Source organism: Euprymna scolopes, chromosome 37 (assembly GCF_053919585.1).
Source record: "Euprymna scolopes isolate OS-2025 chromosome 37, ASM5391958v1, whole genome shotgun sequence".
Taxonomy (NCBI): Eukaryota; Metazoa; Mollusca; class Cephalopoda; order Sepiida; family Sepiolidae; genus Euprymna; species Euprymna scolopes.
The window spans coordinates 89,660,903-89,684,041 of NC_136518.1; the positions used below are offsets into that span (position 1 = coordinate 89,660,903).

General features: G+C 35.9%; 1 protein-coding gene across 2 annotated transcripts in view; it reads left to right on the top strand.

Moving 5' to 3' along the window:
* Positions 1–23,139, top strand: part of LOC145261282 (FRAS1-related extracellular matrix protein 1-like) — a 277,369-nt gene that overhangs the window by 165,034 nt on the left and 89,196 nt on the right. For both annotated transcript variants that reach the window (XM_080119769.1, XM_080119768.1), the window contains exon 3: positions 7,666–9,884. In XM_080119769.1, the coding sequence (XP_079975895.1) occupies positions 7,666–9,884 (2,219 nt within the window). The remainder of the gene's footprint in view (positions 1–7,665; positions 9,885–23,139) is intronic.

Here is a 23,139-nt window from a genome sequence, read left to right on the forward strand (position 1 = left end):
ACACATGTATATGCATATATGGGTATATGTATACACATATATAGTTACATGTACATGTATATATATGTATTGTAATGTAAAGTTATAAATAATTTTAAAACATATGTAAATGCTATACCATCTTGTAAATCACACTTTTAAAACCATTGTAAATTTATTTTAGCCAGGTTAACACGTTAGAAAACGTGTATATATATATATATATATATATATATATATATATATATATATATATATATATATATATACTGTTTTAACAAAAACCAAGACTTCAAGAAATGGGTTGATAGCAACAAAAAGTGTATTTCATTGTTCAAGACCATTTCGACAAATTCAAACAATATGTCGTTTGAAAATTTTCACAAGAACAGCCTTTCTTCAGACTTATTAAATAAAAAACACTTTAACAATGAAACATTAAGGAAAAGAAACATTTTTTATAAGGAAAAGAAAACAATCGGGAACAGATTACCTATGTCGCATCCTTTGTAAAGTATTTTTTAAAGATTTATATATCTATTTATTTTCGTATCTCTCTCTATATATATACATATATTCACATTAGATATATTTTTAAAGATTTATGTATCTACCTATTTACGTATCTTTATTAAAAGAAAACAAATTTCAAACTAAATGTCAAACGATGCTACCACTAATTATCTATGCCCATTAAATATGTTTTATTAATACGATTTATCGATTTCTTAAAATAGATTTCTATATTTCTTTATTTAATAAAACTTATTTTTTTAAATATCTATTTTTTAATTTTTCCCCTTTTTCTTAATTTCTTCTTTTTCCATTTTTAATTATATTATTTTTTAGATCGGTCTAATCAACTAAGTTAAATCGTTACGAAACCACGTAAGTTTCGTACGTATCGGGAATTTACTCTGTTTGTTTACAAAATTATCTGTATGCTTATTTATCCGATTTAGGACAGATTTAAGTTTTTATTCAATAAGGAAATGAAGTCTAAACATTACTTTATATTTAGTTAATTTTCATTCTTCATTTAAAATTAAAGATCTTGATCCATTTATTATTTTTATCTTTTTTTAATTTTATATTTTTTATTCTATATATATATATATATATATATATATATATATATTCCTTTTTCTTCTTTCTTTCTTTCTTCCTTTTTTTCTTTTTCCTGTTAAGATTTATGATTATCGGATAGTTTAGAAGTAGAGGGGAGATTATATATATATATATATATATATATATATATATATATATATATATATGCATGTATATACGTGTATATATATACATATATATATATATATTATGTCAAGCCATGTCATATGCTACTAGTACCATGTAACCCAGTACTACCTGCCTCACCGGCAACTAAACTGGTTCCCCCACCAAACTTGTTTGGTGAGGAAGGTGGCTAGTCTCCATGAAGGATTAAAAACAAGTCCTTCCAAAGGGCGAATGAGTCCTTTTTCGGGATCAACGGCCAACTAGCACCGTGTGGGTTTTTGTGTGTATGTATGTGTGTGTTTGAGTGGAGAGGGCTCCCATAAGCCGTGGTGAAGGAAACCTTTCTAGGAGAAGCAAATCTCTGATTTAAAAAAAACATAAAGCGGGGACCAGTACCCGCATTAAGCTAGTCTGCAGTTTAACTTGTTGCTGGCTATCTTTCTCTTGCTTGTTATTGCATCTCAACATGTTGAACCGACAGAGAGAAACTTAGCTGTCGTACACAACTAAGACTCTGTAACATCATCTGTGTATAGATACTCTCTCGGGCATTTGTCTATTAAAATGGTCCTGTGGCGATGGAAGTCATTTTTGGGCTCATGGACTAAGTATCTGAGGGAGTGGCACTTGTCTGACAAGACGTTGCAATCATATATATATATATATATATATATATATATATATATATATATTTACACACGACACGCTTCACTAGTTCAAGAAATGTAAATATAATTTAAACTAAAGTATATAAAAGCATCCAGATTTTAAGCGTACAATAATCAAAACTGCCTGAAGACGACTGCCGAAAACTCAGATAACGTACTTTCAAAGAACAACCAAAAATTTTTTTAAAAACCGGATGGACCAAGACGACTATGGAACTTTATTACACAGATTCAACCGAGAAATATGAAAGACAATTAGAAAAGTTGAAAAACTACAAAGAAAATTATTAAGCAAGAACACTCCGTTCTATTTAACAATACTTGTCTGAATGAAAACATGCTGCTTAAATAGACACTATATATATATATATATATATATATATATATATATATATATATATATATATATATATATATATATATATATATATGCGTTATAACCCATTAGTCTCAATATTAATCTATATATAATAATAAATATGACATTTAATTGTCTATCTTAAATGTCTTATTATATATAGATTTATAATTAGACTAATATATAGATTCATATATACATACAGTCCTGGTAAAAATCATAAGACCACTTAAGAAAGTAAGCGTTTACGCATATTATCGAATTTTTAATCAAACAAATGGTTGAAACCATTGCCAAAAGGGAAAATATGATGGAAAAAAATTAAATCTGCTTCATTCGAAACCTTTACCCTGATCTAATAATTATTTTTTAAAAAACAAACATTTTCACCTGGTCAAAATGATAAGACCACTGATAATTTATCTAACAAAAGGCAATTATAAATTACTAAAAAGGGTCTCAGTATTTAGTATAGCCTTCATTATTACGAATTACTTCAAAAATTCTCTTCGGCATGCTTGCGACTAAGTTTTTTATCAGTTGCGAAGGAATTTTATCCCATGTACTGAAAACTGAATCAGAAAGTTCCTTTATCGAATCATACTGGGTTCACTCCTTGAACACTTCTTTTGCCATCTCAGTACAAGCCAGCTCAACGACTGGAGAAGAAAAGCTGAAGATCGGATGGTTTGGAGAAGTGTGGTATCAGGCGCAGCCGATGCCATTAAAGATCAAAGCATTGCTGCTTGGGAAGCAAAAAGAGCGCGACTATGGGCGCCACTACCCGGATTTCCTGTCATCAGGTGTCACATATGCGGCTGGGGTTTCAGAGCTCCGATAGGATTCATATCGCACCTTCGACACGGACACTAACCGACCTCCGCGTCATTATCGAAATCGATGGGCTCCCCGATATATATATATATATATATATATATATATATATATATATACACACGAGGGGCGTGCAATAAGTAATGCCCCTGACCCACTTTCAGTTGTCTGATCTAGCTGAAATTGTGCAATGATTTATACCTCTACGGGTTATGTGGCAAATTACAGCTCTGAAATAATTATGGTTTCTGTTTTATAGGTGTTTGAACTGAGTCAGATGTAAAATGGAGCCTGTTGAATGTCGAGCAGTGATCCGGTTTTTGTATTTGAAAGGACGCACACCACAGGAGACTTTTGATGAAATGAAAGAAACTTATGGTACTAATGTCCCATCATATCATCTTGTAAAACGCTGGCATTGCGAATTCAAACATGACCGGAAGTCTCTGGAAACAGCTCCCAGTCCTGGTCGCCCCCCTTCTGCCATTGATGAGGCATCTGTCCGTCAAGTTGAGGCTGCCATTTTGGAAGATCGGCGCATTACTATTCGCCAAATAGCCCAAGATGTCAAGATTAGTACAGGGTCTGTGGAAACTATCATGCATGACCATTTGCATATACATAAGGTGTCTGCCAGATGGATTCCCAGGTTGCTCACACCATTCCAGAAGCGAGAACGCGTCGAGTGCTCGAGGATGAATTTGGAGATGTGCCAAGAAGATGAGTAAAAGTTTTTCAAAAGACTGATTACACAGGATGAAACCTGGGTCCATCACTATGATCCAGAGACCAAAGCCCAGTCAATGCAGTGGAAGCACTTGGACTCACCACCTCCAAAGAAGGCAAGGGTGCAGCCCTCCGCTGGCAAGGTCATGCTCACAGTCTTCTGGGACCAGAACGGAGTAGTGATAACAGATTTTCTGGCAAAGGGTACCACAATTACAGGAGCCTATTATGCTTCACTTCTGAGGAAATTAAGGGAAGCTATCAAAATCAAGAGGCGGGGCAAGATCAGCAAAGTTACCCTCCTCTTGCAGGACAACGCTCCGGTCCACAACTCGCATGTCGCCAGATCAGAAGCACGGACGTGTGGTTATGAAATCCTACTCCATCCTCCCTACTCTTCTGACCTTGCAACCTCTGACATTCACCTCTTTCCAGCCATAAAGTTGTTTTTGAAAGGAAAGCGTTTCCCAGATGATGCAGCCTTGATTTCTGAAGTCACGTCATGGTTTGAGGACCAACCTGGTGTATTCTACAAAAACGGTTCCCAGAGCTGCATTAAACGATGGGAGAAATGCATAACTTTGGGTGGTTCCTATATAGAGAAAGACTAATAACTGTGCCAAGTTTCGTATCTCTACTACTATGGGAAGTGTGTCAGAGGCATTACTTATTGCACGCCCCTCGTATATATATATATATGTGTGTGTGTGTGTGTGTGTGTGTGTGTGTGTGTGTGTGTGTGTGTGTGTGTGGGTGTGTAAGATTTTATTTTATTTTATTTTTTCAGTTGTTTGTTCTGTCTTTAATAATAAGACAAATTACCCAAGATATTTGTTTAATTTAATAAATAAAAAAATAAATGTTTTAATTGGAGTAAATTATATCCCAATTAAATGGTTAAGATCGAAGTGGTGGTTTATTTCTTTCTAGAGCTGACACGTCTAGACAATCAACATTAAACCCAGGTGTAAATCCGTGTGTGTTTTCTGACTCAGAGTCCCTACATACCTACTTAGCTCCTTGTTCTTTTTTTCTCTGTTTCTTTTTCAAACTTTCATTTTTTCTTATCTCCAAACGCTAACAATTTCTCGATTTCTTCCTCTTTGCTTTGTTTCTTGACTTATTCATTCCTTTTTCTCAACTCTATTTTATTCCTCCTTTCGTTACCCCTTTTTCAATTCTTTTACACTTTTTTTAATAAATACAGAACCGTTGTAAATGTATTACATTTTCTAAGTAAGAAATTAACCTGACTAACTCAACGCAACAATAAAACATATTGTTTTACTGTGTACGTTTTCAGCGTCCCAATTGTTTTGTTGGGTTTTTTCGCGTTTAAATTATCAAAATAAACAATGGTTAATACTTTCTGCATTTTTTTTACATCGTTCATTTCTGTATTAAGTTTAAGTTATTTTAATGCAATTTTCTTACAAATAAATCTACTTTAACCCGTTGACAACCATAAAAGCATTTTACAACGGCGATTTACCCACCGCCTTCCTGTTTTTTTTTAATTTATTCTCCATTTTTTAATACACTTTTCTTAAAAAAACATTCATACATTTCTACTTCACTACCAACATTAATAAATAACCCCGAAAATATGGGGGGGCGGTATAATTAAACGTATTGATTTACTGTGTACGTTTTCAGCGTCCCAATTGTTTTTTGTTTGTTTTTTTTTGCGCGTTTAAATTAAAAATATATCAAAATTTGAATTTAACTTTCAATATTATGGTATCTGTTCAGTGCACATTTACCTATAAGTATGGCAAACTACTTATAATTCAATGGCTAGTTTTTGTTTTTCAAAAATAAACAATTATAAGCAGAACGACTCATAGAAATCTATCTATATTCTTTTTTCATTTTTATATACTTTCATAGACACGTTTCTGTCATGTCGCAAAAAACTTTACGTCACAAGTGTCACGCTCATACATTAATTCCATAGCTAATATAACATACTGACGCAACGGGTCACGGGTAGTCTAGTATATATATATATATATATATATATATATATATATATATATATATATATATATATATATATATATATATTGCATTTTCAGAATAAACAAGGCACACTACTACTTTAATATAGGGAGACACTATCTGGGACATATTTGCAAGGATATTATGTAGGAAGTTGAGCAGCAAGGAGTCTGTTTAATTTCTTCATGTCAGTACAGTCAGTGAAGCAGGTGTCCGGAAAGGATTTTAAAAAAAAAACTAGTAGTCTGAGGAAAGAAACTATTAGAGTAGAAGACTTTCTGGCATCTAGGTTGGATTTCTGTGCACGGGTGGGATTTTGTTGCTTGCCAGGTTTGTCGGGCGTATTTACGTTGAGGAGGTACTTGTAAAACAGGCAAAAGGATGCAACATTTCACGGATGGGACAGAGGTGGGCCCCATCAGATGGGCGACTTAATGCATGAATGTTTTTTTTCTTTTTCTTTTATAAAGGGGTAAATAATCTCTATAATTTAAGCAAGTTAATTCGAATACAACGCCTGTGTTCCCACGCTGCTACTATCGTTAAAAATAACGATAACAAAATCAACCATATATCTATATGTGTGTATGTGTTATTTAATTTAGGTCAACGAAAATATCATTGCTCTTGACAGGCAAACTTTCGATAGAATACATTAGGCAACCATAGCTTGTGCTTTTATTGATACAAATCTTTGAATAAAAGAGAAAAAATACGAACTATGATTGTCCGATGTATTCTATTTAGATCAAAACAGGTTTTCGACTATCGCGAATAAAGGTAATTTTGTTTACCTAAATTGAATAAAATAATATCTTGCTCTTTTCCTTGAGCACTATCAGCAACTTCGTTAAAGTCAATTTTTTTTACTCTTGGGTATTTTTAAGATTAAATACACATAAATATATATATTTTCACATGAAATACACACACACACACACATACGCTTAAATATAATACTTTGATTAATGCAGATTTCGTATTTATTTTTTTATTATATTGGATAATATATAGTAATGCTTTTAAAAGTTTTTTTTTACAAAAATGACTCGCCGCCACCGAGAGAAAATGTTTAAGTTTACTTTACATTTTCTTGTGGTGTTAATGAAGACATGTTTTCTGCAAGGCTAAAAATTAAAACATGAACTAATAGCTATTACGTTACGCATGCATATTCGTAACGCTGTCGTCCGACCTACACCAGGCAAATTCCATTTTTTTTATTTTGACATTTTTGCACCGATTTTCTCCGGCTAAAATCCAAATATAATGTTTCGCATCGGTTCGAAAACCCTATATATTAAGTTTCGTTTCTGTAGATCAAAAACTGACAGAGGAGTTTTGTAGGCAAAATCTTTTAAATAAATATATATTCACGCATACATAAATATATAGAAAAAGGGGTTTTTGTTTACTATAACGTTTTTATGCAAATATTACGCAAGTATAAATCATGTAGAATATCTGCCTAAATATGATTACACGTAACAGTTAACTAAAGATGATCATCCCAGAAGAAAACCGAAAAAACTAATAGGGAATGAATTAAAATGAATGTTTAAAAGAATATGCAAATTAGCTAGATTCTTTTGCAGACGGTCTATTTATTACAAAGTTGTATTTTTTTAAATAAATAGCAAAAAGGTTTTTTATATGAATATCAATACACAAAAAAAACAAATTAATAGGAGTACATATATATATATATATATATATATATATATATATATATATATATATATATATATATATATATATATATATATATATGAGGGTGAGAGCGAGAAACAGAACATGCGGACGATAGAGGGCTTCTTTTTTTTCTTGATTGGCTTTAATTGTTTTCATTTATTTTCTTTGCAGGTGTTCGATTGTCACTTCCTGGAAAAAAGTGTTCGATATTTACACAGTGGTAACCCTTTGCTATCAGAAGACCGGGTCAAACTGCGGGCTCATAAGTTTACTCGGGGCACTACTGTTTCGGAAACCTTTTATTTAAAGTTCAAAATCCAGAATGAGACCTACGACATCATTCAAACAAAGGGTCACAAATCACTTACTGTGAGCGAAATGACCGGTATGTCCAATTCATTAGATACGTCTGTCATTCATTATAACTACAAGCCCGACTCGAATATATCCTGCTCAATAGGGTTCTCCAAGTACAATTCGGAATGGCCCCTCGTGGGCCAGATAGTGATGGGTGAGAAAGGAAAGGTGGTTGAGGCGATCAAAAGGGATTGCCACGAATTCTTACTCATGGATCTCCGGTACGAGCACCTAAAGTCCCCGTCACCTGCTATCGATTATCTCCCTTTGGTCATAGAAATTTACGATCCTTCTTCAAAGGATGAAATCTCTGAGAGCTTTTTCCTGCCGATCATTGTCCAAAACGCCTTCCCGAACTCCCCTCCGAGGGCGTCTTTTAAGAGTATGTATATTATGGATGTAGACCAGTTTATATTGACAACGCTCATTCCCGGGGTGATCTTCGCCGAGGATTACGAAACCCCGGCGTCGCAACTAGTTTTCAACATCAGCAAACCGCCTGGCCGTGGAAACGGTTATCTGGTCAAATTAGACGACCACACCCAGCCAATAACCTCTTTTATCCAAGATGATTTGGACAGCCTGCGAATTGGATACCAACCGCCGAGCTCCAGCTACGCTGAGAGGAAAGTGTACGAAGTCGAATTCACCGTTTACGACAGCCATTTTTCGGCTAGCATGCCTATAAAGTTACATATTGCTGTTCGACCATCTGTTACTACCGCACCACGCATTTCATACAATAAAGGTTTGGTGCTCCTGGAAGGAGAAAGGAGGCCAATCCTTCCTAATAACCTTCGCATCGTCGACCAGGACAATGTTAAAGACGTGAAGATTTATGTTAAGGGTGGGCTTAACTACGGCCAACTGAAAGTGAATGGGAGTTTGATGATCTTTTTTACAGTGAAGGATCTCGCCGATGGCAATGTTGTTTATGAACATGATGATAGCGATAGCACCAGGGACAACATCGAACTTAGAATCACTGACCAAACGGACACGGTCAGGGCGAGTTTTCCTATCACTATTATACCTAAAGACGACACTCCGCCGTATATTGTAAATAATTTGGGCTTGGAGTTAAACGAAGGAGCCGTCCATCGGATAGGCAAGAACGTACTCCTGGCGCATGATGCAGATACTCTTGATTCGAGGATCATTTATACGATTATTAAAACCACCCGGGCCGGTGAGATTATATTTAAACAAAAACCTACGGACAAAGGTCGGCATGTGAAAAAGTTCACCCAGCTTAATCTACTGCAGGGTCAAATCTATTATAGGCACATACGCAATGGTAGGTTTAGAGATTCATTTGACTTTGAGCTCAATGACCAGGAGAACCCTCCAAATATCTCTCCGAAGGAGACCTTTCAGATTATAATAAATTCAATTAACGATAACCCTCCAATCCTCTCCCCTACCGCCACCCAGTTCATGCAAATCCAGGAAACAAATATCGGATACATAAGCAAGGCACAGCTGGATTACTTCGACAAAGACAGCAAGGAAAGCCAATTGGTCTATACGATAACAACCCCGCCTCATTTCGTGTACAATTCGAAACGTGCGGACGCCGGTCGCGTGATCACTACACACAATATTACCATGCTAAGAAAAGACTTGTCTATACCAATGACAAAATCCTTCACGCAGAAGGACGTCAACCAGTTGAAGGTTGCCTACGTTCCGCCTGCTAACGATATCGGTACGGAACCCTGCCTCGTACGGTTCATTTATATGATTGAGGATCTGTCAGGCAACCGGATATCTGGACAGCAGTTCGATATCGAAGTGAAACCGGTTGATAACCAGCCACCCGAATTCATTACTAACAAGCTTCTGGTTGAGGAAGGCGGGACAATAGGGATTACTACCACTCAAATATCCGCCATGGATGTTGATACGCTACCCTCAGAACTATCGTTTGTTTGTGAGAAGCTTCCACAACATGGGATGTTACAAAAAAGTGGGATAAACCTGAAGAAAGAGGACCGTTTTAAATTAACGGATTTAAAGGAGAAAGCAATCAGGTAAGTAGGCTCTATCTAACTATCTATCTATATAGATATATTTATATATATATGTGTGTGTATGTGCGTGTGTGTGTGTGTGTGTATCTACTCTTATCTACACTGACACACATATACAAACATACGTAAACATCTACAAACTTACATATAAAAGTCTTACCAGAAATACAAAAAGCACATCTAATAAAACAAGTTACAAATCGTTCGTAACAGACGATTATCGTACATTCTTTGCAAAGATAACCGTGGTCATGTAGTTGTTTTGTGGGTCTGGACGTTGTTCATATGATTTAATATCTAGAGTATATTCCACATATAAGGCACCTATAAGATGATTATGTAGCGCAGATATACATACCCAATAGGGAACTATATAAGTGAAGTGATCAATAGTCACACATAAGTAGTAAATTATAATTAAAAAACATTCGATAATTAACTGCATTTGATAATATATATGATAGTTTATTCATAACTAACAGGGCGCCCGGCGTTGTCCAGTCGTAAAATACGTTTAAATTTAATATTTTAATAAATGCAGATTTCGTATTTATTATTATAGAGCAAATTCTTTATTGATTTTTGTATTGAATCCAATATATAGTAGTGATTTCAAACATAAGAAAATAATATATGGCTTGGTTGCAATCAGCTAGAATCGAAAGCAAAACATTTAGCAATCTAGCCTTAGTCGTTACCATTTGAACTAACATGAAACAGATGAAAAATAGTCGACTTATAAAGGCTAAGCTCCAATATTTTTCAGTGTTAACCCGGGAATCTGCACAGAATTTCAGGGGGGGACCCTTTATTTAATAAAAGGATTAGCATGCTTTCCTTCTGTCAGTCATAACAGCATAGAAGTTTTAAGTAATCCGCAGTTGCATTTTCGTCGCCCGTACAAATAGTTTAACCTTCAATCTCTAGAAAAATATAACTTTTACAACTGAATCATAGTAAAGCTCTTTTTAATCACTTTGAGGAGTGTAACTTTTCAGTAACCTACTAAATCACTGATTAACATTAACTACCCATGCGAGGTCGCAGAAATACTTTGTTTAAGACTCAGGCGCGGGGCGAACCCTCTTGGTGCTGATGGACCTGTAGATCTTCCCAGTTTATCCGTCTAAGAGAAGGAAAATACTGAAACTAAACTTAGGGGCGGGAGGCCTCTTCAGTCCCGGACGACAACCTTCCTATAGCTGGTGACTCAAACAAATTACCAGTTGGCAAACCTAAACTGCTTTAGGAGGAGATAGGCACTGTCTATAGCACGGCTTTCATACTCATTCTTTGCCTATTAGCCAGGCGTAGAGGTGCTATCACAGGGACTCGACAGAATCACCCAATGTTCGACCTTGTTTCCTTACTAGAGCAATGAACGCCGTTTTTCCCCGCTCCCGCCACATTCCATCCCCCTTACTTGAACACTGAACACCATATATGCTGGTACAGGTGGACTGCGCTGACTTTTGTTTGATGGGTTGAGGGTACTGGATTGATAGTTCCTGGCTGATGTTTCCGACTGATAGTACAGGTGCCCTAACTCTCTGGTAGCAGTTAGAGCGGCTGCTCATCAACAGTTGAATAATATCGACATCTTTGTAGTGTCATGTCGCGCATGGAAAGGGACCCTGCACTCATCCCCGGTGGGCTTTCCTGAGGCCACAATCCTATAGATGAGGTGACAGCTGATGGTCTACTTCTATTGCATGTCTGATATTCTGCATAACCACTTGTCCAGCATCCCTCACTCATCATAACTAAAACCTTTAAATCAAATAAAATGAAATGACAGGTCAATCTAAAATTACGTTTAAACCAGGACCAAACTCAAAGAAAACCAACCTGCCTCCTCTCTTGAAGCTTTCATTCACGAATATCCGCCGGCTTAGGACTAACTTAAATGATGTTGAATCATTTCTCATAGTACACACTCTGGATATCTTAGCATTAAGTGAAACTAGCCTTCACTCCTCCATTCCCTCTAACCACTTTAACATGCCTGGTTATCTGCCTCTTTGCCGTAAGGATCCAGACAGACAGCTTGGAGTCTAGTCTCCCCCTGACTAAAGAAACAAAACTAGAATCAGACGACCAGCCTTTTCTGTGCTTCAGGCTAAATATGCAACATAATATTAGCTACTTGTATTTTCTCTACCGCTCCTCCTCAACTGAACTCAACGACTGTACTCTAATAAAGAAAGTCTCTGACAGTATAGATATAGCACTCTTCCTCGATACTAGAGCACAAGTACATGTATTTGGTTACTTCAATGTCTACCACAGTAACTGGCTTGGATTCTCTACTTACACAGGCGTAGCTGGTAGCGCACATAGCTTCTCAATATCTTATTCCGTATAACAGACGGTTACATTTCCGACACGTTCCCAGACCAGACGGATCAGCATGCCTCACTCTAGATCTATTTCTGACCACAGTCTCCAATGATTGTATAACGAATATCCACAACTCACTCGGGAACGCTGATCACGTTGTGATAATGGTATAAATCGCCCTTAATTCTAGACCCAAAACTGAAGATCCACTGCTCAAAACAACGAGGTATTACAAAAAGGCTAACTGGGAAGCCATCAGAGATCTCATCAGAGATGCCCCATGAGGAAATATATTTTCTCTTCCAGCTGAACAGTGCGCAAATGAGATCACTGAATGGTTCAAAACTGCAACTGAAGCACATGTTCCCATGCGGAAATTCTATAGTAAGCTCCACTCTCCTCAATGGTTTACTTCTACTTGTGTAGCTGCCATTGCTTTAAGGCAGCATGCGTACCGCAGATTCAACCGACATAAATCCAGTTCAAACAGACAGAAGTATATAGAAGGTAGAAGTAATTGTAAGAAAGAAATAGCGACAACGTATCGAAGCACAGAAATTAGGAACTCGTGATTTTTGGAAAATCTACAACAGTGTAGTAAATAATGGGCAGTAAACGATTCCCCCACTGTCAAACGATCACGAGGTTGTTTGCACGGCAACCGAGAAGGCTAACCTGCTCGCCAGTCGGTTTGCCTCAAACTCCACATTGGACCCGGCACGCCACTCCCTCCCTGACTTTCCTTTGCGGACATACGCCACACTAGATGGCTTGAAAATCACTCCCTCCCAGTTACATGGTATCATAAAAAAACTTAGACACCTCAAAAGCATGTGGACCGATCTCATCCCGGCTGTGCTATTAAAAATGTTTTGTTGAGGTTGCTCCAATACTCTCTAAACTTTACAACGAATGCTTTAACGAATCTTGCTATCCTGCCTGCTGGAAAAATGCTTCTGTGGTACCAGTTTTCAAGAATTCAGGCGAAAAAAATGACTCAATAAAGTATCGCCCCATTAGCCTTCTCCCGCTTTTCGCCAAAATATTTCAGTCCTTAATTAATCAAGCTCTAGTCAATCACCTTACAGCTGCTAAGCTCCTGACCGACAATCAGAATGGATTTAGGCAAGCCCGTTCCACAGCAGATATCCTAACTGTAATCACTGAACGTATATACCGTTCACTGAACAAAACAGGGGAGACTAGATCGGTAGCCCTCGATATATCTAAGGCTTTGGACAGTATGGCACGGTGGTCTTCTAAGGAAAATTAGATCATATGGTATCACTGGAAGAATACATAAAGTAATTCTTTCTTAAGTAAGAAAAAAATCCAGGTTGTCCTCGACGGTCGCACATCTAAACAATATTGTATAAATGCGGAGTACCTCAGGGGTCCATCCTCGGACCTTTATTATTCTTGATATTCATAAATGACCTCCCTGATAAAATTGTTTCTGAGATGGGTATATTTGCTGATGACACCACTCTCTATAACAGGCACAAAGGGAAAACAAATGAACACATATTTAAGAAAATGGCAGAAACACTACAGGATGACCTCCAATCTGTAGTAGAATGGGGACAAAAATGGATGGTCACATTCAATGCTGCCAAGACTAAGCATGTTTCCTTCAATAATTACAAAAAACCTTCACTAACACCAATAGCAATGACCAAGAACACATTACCCGAAAGTACTTCCTTTAAACTCCTCTGCCTAACTTTTACAGGGAACATGAACTGGAATAGATAAATTGAGAGCATTGTCAAGGCTGCTGCGAAGAAGATGGGCTCTCTCTACCGTGCTAGAAAGATACTTATGCCTGAAAGCATCCTGTACTTCTGTAAAGCTACCATTCGCTTATCTATGGAGTACTGTTGTCACATTTGGGCTGGTTCATCTGCAACTTGTCTCTCACTCCTTGACAGGGTTCAAAAGAGAGTTGCCAATCTGACATCATCTAAACTTCAGCCATTGCCCCATCGACGAAATGTTGCAGCCCTCTGCCTGTTCTACAAGTACTTTATTGGTCAATGTTCTGACGGACTACAAGCACTTGTACCCCCTCGACGTGAATACCCCCGACAAACCTGACAAACAACTAAGTCCCACCCCTTCACAGTAGAGATCCCTAGGTGTAAGAAAGCATTCTACTTCAATAGTTTCTTCCTCAGAAATGCTAGACTTTGGAACTCCCTTCCTGGAGTCTGCTTTCCCAACTGTACTGATATGCAGAAGTTCAAGTGTAATGTGAACAGACATCTTGCTACTCATCTTCCCTCATAATACCGCCGCAACTTATGCCTCCGATAGTAGCCCCCTACTTCAAAGTTGCACTGTGCCTTGTGTGGGGTGAAAATTGAATTTTAAAAAAAATTGAGTTTTACCAAATAATCTAACCACTGCGCCTCCGACCTATTTCCAATACTTTTTACCATCTGTAATTTTCGTCTTTTAATATCTTTATTTGATTAACATTTATCATTTCCTTTTTGTTGGAATTGTTTCATGCTAACATTTAACTTGATTTAATTTATTTGAAAATATACTTTATCCTGATCGAAATATATCTCAATAGTGGCTTTCCTTCTCAGCAGTAAATACCAGTTAATATGGCGGTCGTTTCTGCTCTCAGCAGCAAATAAAACTTCTAAAAGAAAATATATATACAGTCACTAATTTATAAATATTAAACAATTGTTAGATAATATATCTATTCGTATAGAAAATCGTAAGGAAATTTCTGAAAGTATGTAATATATAATCTTGTGATGCGACATACCCGTCGTCAACAATGCATAGAAACTAATAATGTAAAGCTTATTGGGTGGATAAAGTATATAAACGTTGATATTCTTCCTTTTTTACCCTTTTCACCCCAAACCAGGCATATTGCCACTTGAAAATTTCAGGACTACTACTTGGTAGTGTAGCTAGGAGGGGACTATGGGGAGTTAGAGAGCAAAATGTCTATTCACATTACATTTAAGCTTCTTCTAGTTAGAATAGAAAGGGAGCCAGGAAACACGGGGGATTTTTAAAGTCAAGCAGTTTCAGTGAAGAAATTATAAGAGTAGAAGGCTTTCCGGCATCTATGGACCTCAAAAGTGAATAGGCGGAATTCTACTGCTTGTTGATTTAGTTGGGAATATGGGGCACAAGAGCTATTAGTTCATCAGAGCATATTCCATTCAATACTTGTGAAATAGACACAGGGATGCGACATTGCAGAAATCGGACAGATGTTGGAATTTGGCCGACAGTACGATTTGAGACTCTTTTTTGTACCTCCTCTAAGAAAGGTAAATTGTAAATGCAATAACACAGATGTGGCAACAATACGCATAAGCGAATATAGCTTTGTAGCACCCTTGCCAATATTCTATTTTATCTTGCCTATGAATATTTGGCCGAGGATTTTAAAAGATGGCTGCTCAGATAGGGTGATATTTCTCATAGCTATGATTGGTTGAGAAAGTTTTTGTCGTTTGTACCAACCATTTATGACCTCATTCTCCAACAGACTGAAAATCATTTTCTAGGGTTTCTGTCATTGCCTTCCATATTTATACTTGTGTTTACTATAGAGCGTGGTGTCATCAGCAAATATACCCATCCCAGCCACAATCTTACCAGGGAGGTAGTTTATGAATATCTGGAATAGTAAAGGTTAAGAGATCGACCTCTGAGACACATCTGCATTAATATCATGTTGTTTAGACGTACGGCCATCGAGAACATCCTAGATTTTTCTCTTGTCTTGGAAGGATTTGATCATATATTGTAACATCTTCAAATACCATAGGATTTTATTTTCATGCCAGACGTTGTTAAAGTTTTGGATATATCAAATGTTGCGAATAAATAATAGTAAGAGACTCATATTTTACATGCATACCGAAAGTCTTAATTTTTCTGTTACTTTTAAATTTATTATAAAAAACTAATACTACTTCAGAATTAAAGGGATATTAGTTTACAACAAAGTGCGTATCTTCTGTATAGACTGGGACTTATATTGACACTAAAGGGAAAATTAATGCGTGTATCTTTTCGTATATTGTAACATTTTAATGACACCTTTTCAAATAAAAAAGCGAATTTTTTCTTTTTATTACACACAAAAAACTGTTTATTAATTATTAATTAGACGATTAATCGGAATCGGGAATCAGAAATCGGAAATATGAGAACTTTTGAAGCATTGGAATCGAATCGGAACTAGTTTTATTGACGATTCTAAAAACGATAATTTACATAAAAATAAGTCTAATTTCCCAAGTTCGATACAAAACACCTGATGAAGGCCGGAGGGCAAAACGGTCGAAACGTTGTGACTATAACAACCAAAATAAGGAAGTCAGTCCGACAATCTCAATAAATAAAAGTATAATTTTGTATCGTATTGTTGTTTATGTTGTATTTAAAGCTAACTTTTCCATTGCTGGTATAAATGACTAATAAACAACAAGTTATTGATGTTAAACTTGTAGTAATTGAAACATCCATAGATCATCATAACATCTAGATATGATATAAATGTATTCTTTCATCTACGAAATAATATGCATACTTTGTACTTGATTTAGCGGTAATTCTAAAGTAAAAATATCACACTATTACTAAATGTTTATAAATTTAAAAAGAATCGAAATCGAGAATTTTTAAAACCATCCGTAATTGCATAAAAATACGGGGAAAATATTGAAATCGTCCCATTACTACTTTAAATACACTGTCAGGTGACAACTTTTTCATTTTAATACAATAATGGTTTCTTTGGTATTTAATAGGATGGGAACATAAAATTCTCTTCAAACTTTGGCACAAGGTTGGTGCATTTACCTTGTTTGATATAACATAACGATTTATTTTGTAATTGTTTTTACCATTTACTGCCATTCACATTAGAGAATGGTTGAATTTAGGATCGGTATATTTATCGTGGAAAACGGTAATCCACAAGATCCCCACTACCAAAAAAGATATATCTGGATGAGGACTAGAAAAAACAAATATCTATAGTCGACAATTACTTCTACTCTGATTACGGACAGATCAGATACTATATTTTGAACACAGCTTGTTTGTCGGAAGTACTCAAGTTAATACAGGGTGACCCCCCCCCAAAAAAAAACAAAAGCTAAATGGAGGGCATCTAGAACATATGCTGTAGAACGGAGAAAAATGGCCAAAGACCCTAGTGTTTTGATGTGATATTTTGAATATAATAAACTAGTTATGACCAAAGTTTCATTTCATTCAGACAAAACACTAAGAAACGGGGCCTAATATAGTTTGGGCCCGTTTTTTTGGAGGGGGTCACCCTGTATTAACATAATGTGGGTTCGAACAAATGCAATACATCTCATGCGAGTGTTTGTACATCTCTGGCTTTCAAATGTATAAGTAGAAACAAACACTAGCTTGCTAAAGCACTAATTTGGGGCGAAGTATTTCGTTAAATTTGAGATAGGTTTTTACTTTCAGAATTCGTTACTAAACAACTCAAAACTTCGTACTACTTGGAATCTTTGAACTACAGTTCTCATCTAAAGTGTTATTTTCACAACTTTTCGGTCGACGTAACCTTCTTCAGGCGTATATTGTCGAAATCGGAAATGTTTCTGTCAAAATCGGGAATTTGGACGGAATTTCAAACGTAAGGACCCGTGCCATAGTGGTTATACTTCGAAAAATCAATTGTAAAATGGTATTCTCCTGGAGGTTGAAAAGTTAATATTCAGTGTGGACGACCGAAAAATACAATTGCGAATTACTTCAGACCTCTATTTAGTCATAGCTGATGGGACGAGAGCATGCTACCCTCTGTAAAGTAAATAATGGGTTTCGTTCGAAATTTCGTCCAAATTCCCGAGTTGCATCGATCGAAACGTTGTGAAAATAACACTCAAGATGAGAACAGTAGTCCGAATATTCCAAATAATACGAATAACCAATCCTAATCTCAAAAGTTCAGAAACACAAAACTTTTTGTTTTTTATTTTAATTCTTAATCCATCTTCTTAATTCTCGAGTACTATGTAAAAGGAAACTTTGTCTATGTGCATGTTTGTGTGTGTATTCCCTATGGACTCGAAAACGGTTACACTCGTTTTTATTAAACTTCATACGAAGGTACTTTATGTTTCTGGCAGTGTTCTTGGATAAAATTTGTATCGGAATGTCTTCGATAAGTATCGATTATCGATAATCGAAATAATTCTATAATGGAAGGAACAGGCGATTTTGACCTAAGATAACATCTTAAACAGCCTATTATCGCAAGTGCATTTGAGAAGTTTTATTATCTTACAAGCTGAAAGACCCTATATATAAAATCAACACTAGTTTTTATATGAAAGGGTCGTGTTCGAAAGAAATGTTTCTGTTTAAAGCACAATTGAACGGCCATACTTGACTTTGTCATTTTAAACTTAAATTCAAATCATTATCACCACACAAGCTCGGCATATAAAATTAACAGTATATTCTTTGATATGACATGGGCGCGTTCGAAATGACTGTTTCTGCTTAGAGCTCAATTGAAGCATGATACTTGGCATTATCATTTAGACTTTAATTCACGTCATTATGTATAAAAATACTTTTATAAAATCGACAGTAAGTTCTCTACAGTGCAATATATATTGTAGTGTTTTTTGCAATAAGTCACTTAGGGGAGACATGTGAAGCTTCCTCCCTACTTTTTTTTACATACAAAGTTGTCACTTTTAAATGAAGAATTTAAAATGAAATTAGGCTGTATTTGCTGAAAAGAAAAACGTTGTTGCTTTTAAACGAAGAAGTTAAAATTCGATTATGTCGGATTTTCTAGGAAGAAGTCGGTTATGAATAAAGAAATTAAAATGGGATTCGGTTGGATTTTCTAGAAAAAATCGTATCATTAAAATTTAGAATTTAAAATACGATTCGGTTGGGATTTTTTCTGAAAAAAAAGTCCTCGCTTTTAAATGAAGAACTGGAAATGCGATTCGGTTATATTATATTAAAAATTCGTCACTTTTAAGTGAGTGCTGTGTCTAGCCGTATAGCGTGGGCTAGCTGTGTCTGGCCGTGTAACCTCACTTCTGCTAAGGAGTACCTGACAAAGGCAGATACTACCTCCCTGCACTGTTTGTGATCATGAGATCAGAAGAGGGTGCAGGGAAAATGGTAGTGTGCATGATTAGTGCGGGTGTCATTCGCTTAAAAGAGAAAAGCCTTAAACTCGAAACCTAACCGACACGAGACAAAAACACGTCTATTTGCAAATTGAGACGCGGTCGGGTTTGATAATATAAAAGGCCAGCATTTCTTCAGTTGGGGACGATTTCTTTTTTGTCGGCTCGTACTTTGCAATCTGGTGTCAGTTGAAGAAAGCTTGTTTGCGATAACGTCGAAAAAGGAACATGGAGGATTTTTGTTACGTGTGTTTCGATGCGGTGAACTTTGCGATCTGAAAATCATTCTTCTTTTTCTGTAACTCAAACATTCAACGATTAGAAAGGGATAGATATTTTTCCGCCCAAGACACTTGCTAATATCTGTTTTGCATGATAGTCATAATTTGTAATCCTGATACCCTTTGAATCTTACCCTAGTTCTATATTGGTATTTTAAGATATGGTAATAAAGGGTGGGATGATAGTCTCGCCCTAAAGAATACGCTACAGTTTTATTTTAAAATTTTTGCTGAAAAATCAATTCAGATAATTTCATTATGTAGTAGAATTTACATATATTCAATTTAGCCGCTTTTAGCCTCAATCACTGCCTCGATACCGGCCCGGAATTAGAAACATGTCTTTTCCACAAGCACCGGCGGGAGCTCGGCGAATACTCGGCGGATGATGCCGATCAGGTTGGCTTCGGTGTTGTGGGAGGTACTGTTGGTGACGTCTGGAAGAATGATCAAACGAAGTTGTCTAGTGTATTCAAGTCGAGGGAGGAGGAGGCTAGTGAGAGAAAGTACAAAGTCGTAGCATTCCTTCTGAAGTTCTAGTTTAGTCTAGGTCTCTTTGGACTTATGGGCCAGCCCCGACTCCTGCTACCACATCCAGGGTCTGTCAGAAGCCACGTGATTGCATCAGAGGATCACCATATTCTTCAGCACATCCAGGTACACTTTGATGTAAACTTTCAAACCAACCTCGAAGATGTGAGGTGACATGATGTGGCCCTTACTTGAAACCACACCAAAGACTATAACCGTGGCCGGAAACCTTTTTTTCATCTTTCGTCTGTTATTCTGTGGCAATCCAGTGATGTATTTTGAGGGTACTGGCAATGGTCTTGTTGTCATAACTTTGATCAGTAGAGAGCATGAGTTGTTTTGCGGCGCATCTTCGATTTCACTCGTTGAACTTTGTGTCACTTTCAGACATGATAGCAGGTTCCTACCGCTCTTTGGATTTGTTCGCAACTGGCAACTAGTCGATGATCTGCAACAAAATAAAACCGATTTTCATCAAATGGAAATAGAATCAGGTTGTCTTTTGAATGGCGATAATTTTATCTTTCCACTCTGTACTTAAACTTTTATATAAAAATATATTACTGCGTACTTATATGAGAAGACTTATTTTCTTATATACTTTTAACTTTGGAATCATACTAAGTATCTATATTTTCTATTTATATTTATGTCTGAATTAGATACTTATTATCTATAGTTGATATAGATGTGGATATCGAGCAAATACTTATTACTAGATTTTATATCTTAAAATGATTGGTAGATACTTATTTTGTTTCCTTTCCTGTATGTAGTGGTATTGTCTGATTTTGCATGAAAACTAAATAACTAAATTCAAACATCTTTTTGAATCATACTCTAACTCTTTATACTCTTATCCTTATTTTACTTATGGATTTTGTTAATAACAATTTAATGATTTTATTTCTCCTTCAAGTCTAATTTATTAATAAACACTAATCCAATATTTACATCTCATGCTTTATACTTACCTCCTCTTTCCCAATTATAACGGTAAAGGAACCTATCCCCAATTTTTATTTGGAATTTTTAGTGGAGGTGGGTTACTTTATTGTAGATACTGATTATCGTAAGTACTAAGTCAATTAATCTTAACTACGCATGCGGAAGCACAGAAATAACTGGTTTAGTCTCCAGACATGGGGCTACCCCTATTAATGTTGAGGGAACTGTAGATCTCACCAGGTAACCTATCTAGGAGAAAGAATACTCTGACGTTTTACTGTGATATTGACCACTTAGTGACTCACAGAAATTTATAAATTTATTTTTTACGAGAGGAAGCTCATAAAAAAATATAAGTTTTGTTGACTGTTAAAAATATCCGATAAATTTAAAACACGCTTTCACGATTATGTGATTTCAGATAAAATTGACTGAATGAGTTATGGCTATTGCGGTGGTGTCCACTGTTCTTATTGCACTTCATGCTTTATTCCTTCCACCGAGACAAAGGCTGTTTTCTGCTTAGTTTATCATTATGTTTGTTTGTGTTCGATATGTCGACCATGGTTTACCTTAGAACTGGTTTAATTTATGGATATCTAAGTTAATGCTCAAGCTCTAGGTTAGGGAGACGATATTCAACCTTTTTGCGATAACTTCCGTTTTGTTCATCGAACAAAGTCGCCACTTGATCTATATTGTAGCCACATATTATAAAACCGTGAGCTATGACATTTACTGTGAAACCTGAAGTAGCACTAATCCGAGATCTGTGGAACCAGCTTCCTCCAAAGGAGAAAGTTTCATGGGAATATCAGATTCACAAAGGTCCACAGTCTTGTATATCCCCGTCGAAGAAGACGTTAAGTTTTTGCAGTTATTGCAGGGAGGTATTAACCTCCTCCTACATACAGCGTCATGTACACCTGAATGGTTCCCCATATAGTACGGGTCAACTTTGCTCAACTGTAGAATCAACCGATAACCGCTATGTCAACGTGATTATACCATGTAGATTACTGTGAAAGTTGCGGTCAAGTCCAAAAATTTGACAATTTCAACTTCCGATGTTTCCAAATTTGATATATTCATCTGATGAGGTTTTGTAAAGATAATGCTATGAAATCTTTCATCCTGATCAAACAAATATTTTTTGTCTTAGCAAGGTTTTCATTTTTTAACTGGGAATACTTTATGAAGTTGTAAAGTCCAGATAATACGTTTACTCATGCTTACATTGTCAGGCAGATATATGAAATAGAGGGTTTGTATTACTGTACACATAGATTCGAAAAAGTTGTCAAAAAAGAAATATATAACAAATAAATGTTATCAAAGGCAAGATAAGTTACTTTTTTACCAAACTGGATATATTTTTCTTGTTTTTATTCAATGTAACATGTTTATTCACATCGAAAACCATACAGTGTTTACCGATGTATTGGAACATTCAAGATGGCGTCTGATTCTCTCTTTAACACGGTAAGTGTGGGAAAAGATGTTATAAATAAAAAAACGGATAAAATACTGTTAAAAATTCGCTCAATATATGTTACCGTGACATAGCTTGACATATATTCGGTGGGTTTTTAATAGTATTTTGTATGGTTTTTTATTTATAACACCTTTTTCCAAACTTACGGTGTTAAAAAGGGTGTGAGACGCCATCTTGAATTTTCGAATACATCGGTAAACACTGTATGTTTTTCGAGCTGAATAAATATGTTACATTGAATAAAAACACAAAACATATATCCGGTTTGGCAGAAAAGTAACTTATCTTGCCTTTGATAACATTTATTTGTTATATATTTGTTTTTTGACAACTTTTTCGAATCTATGTGTACAGTAATACAAACTCGAAATAGATTTTAAGAGATATGCATAGATTTATGTTCTTGTCAGTGGCTGTGCTCCTCTTATCCCGGGAGCCTTTTATAATAACCCACTGTTTAAATACTCAGGATT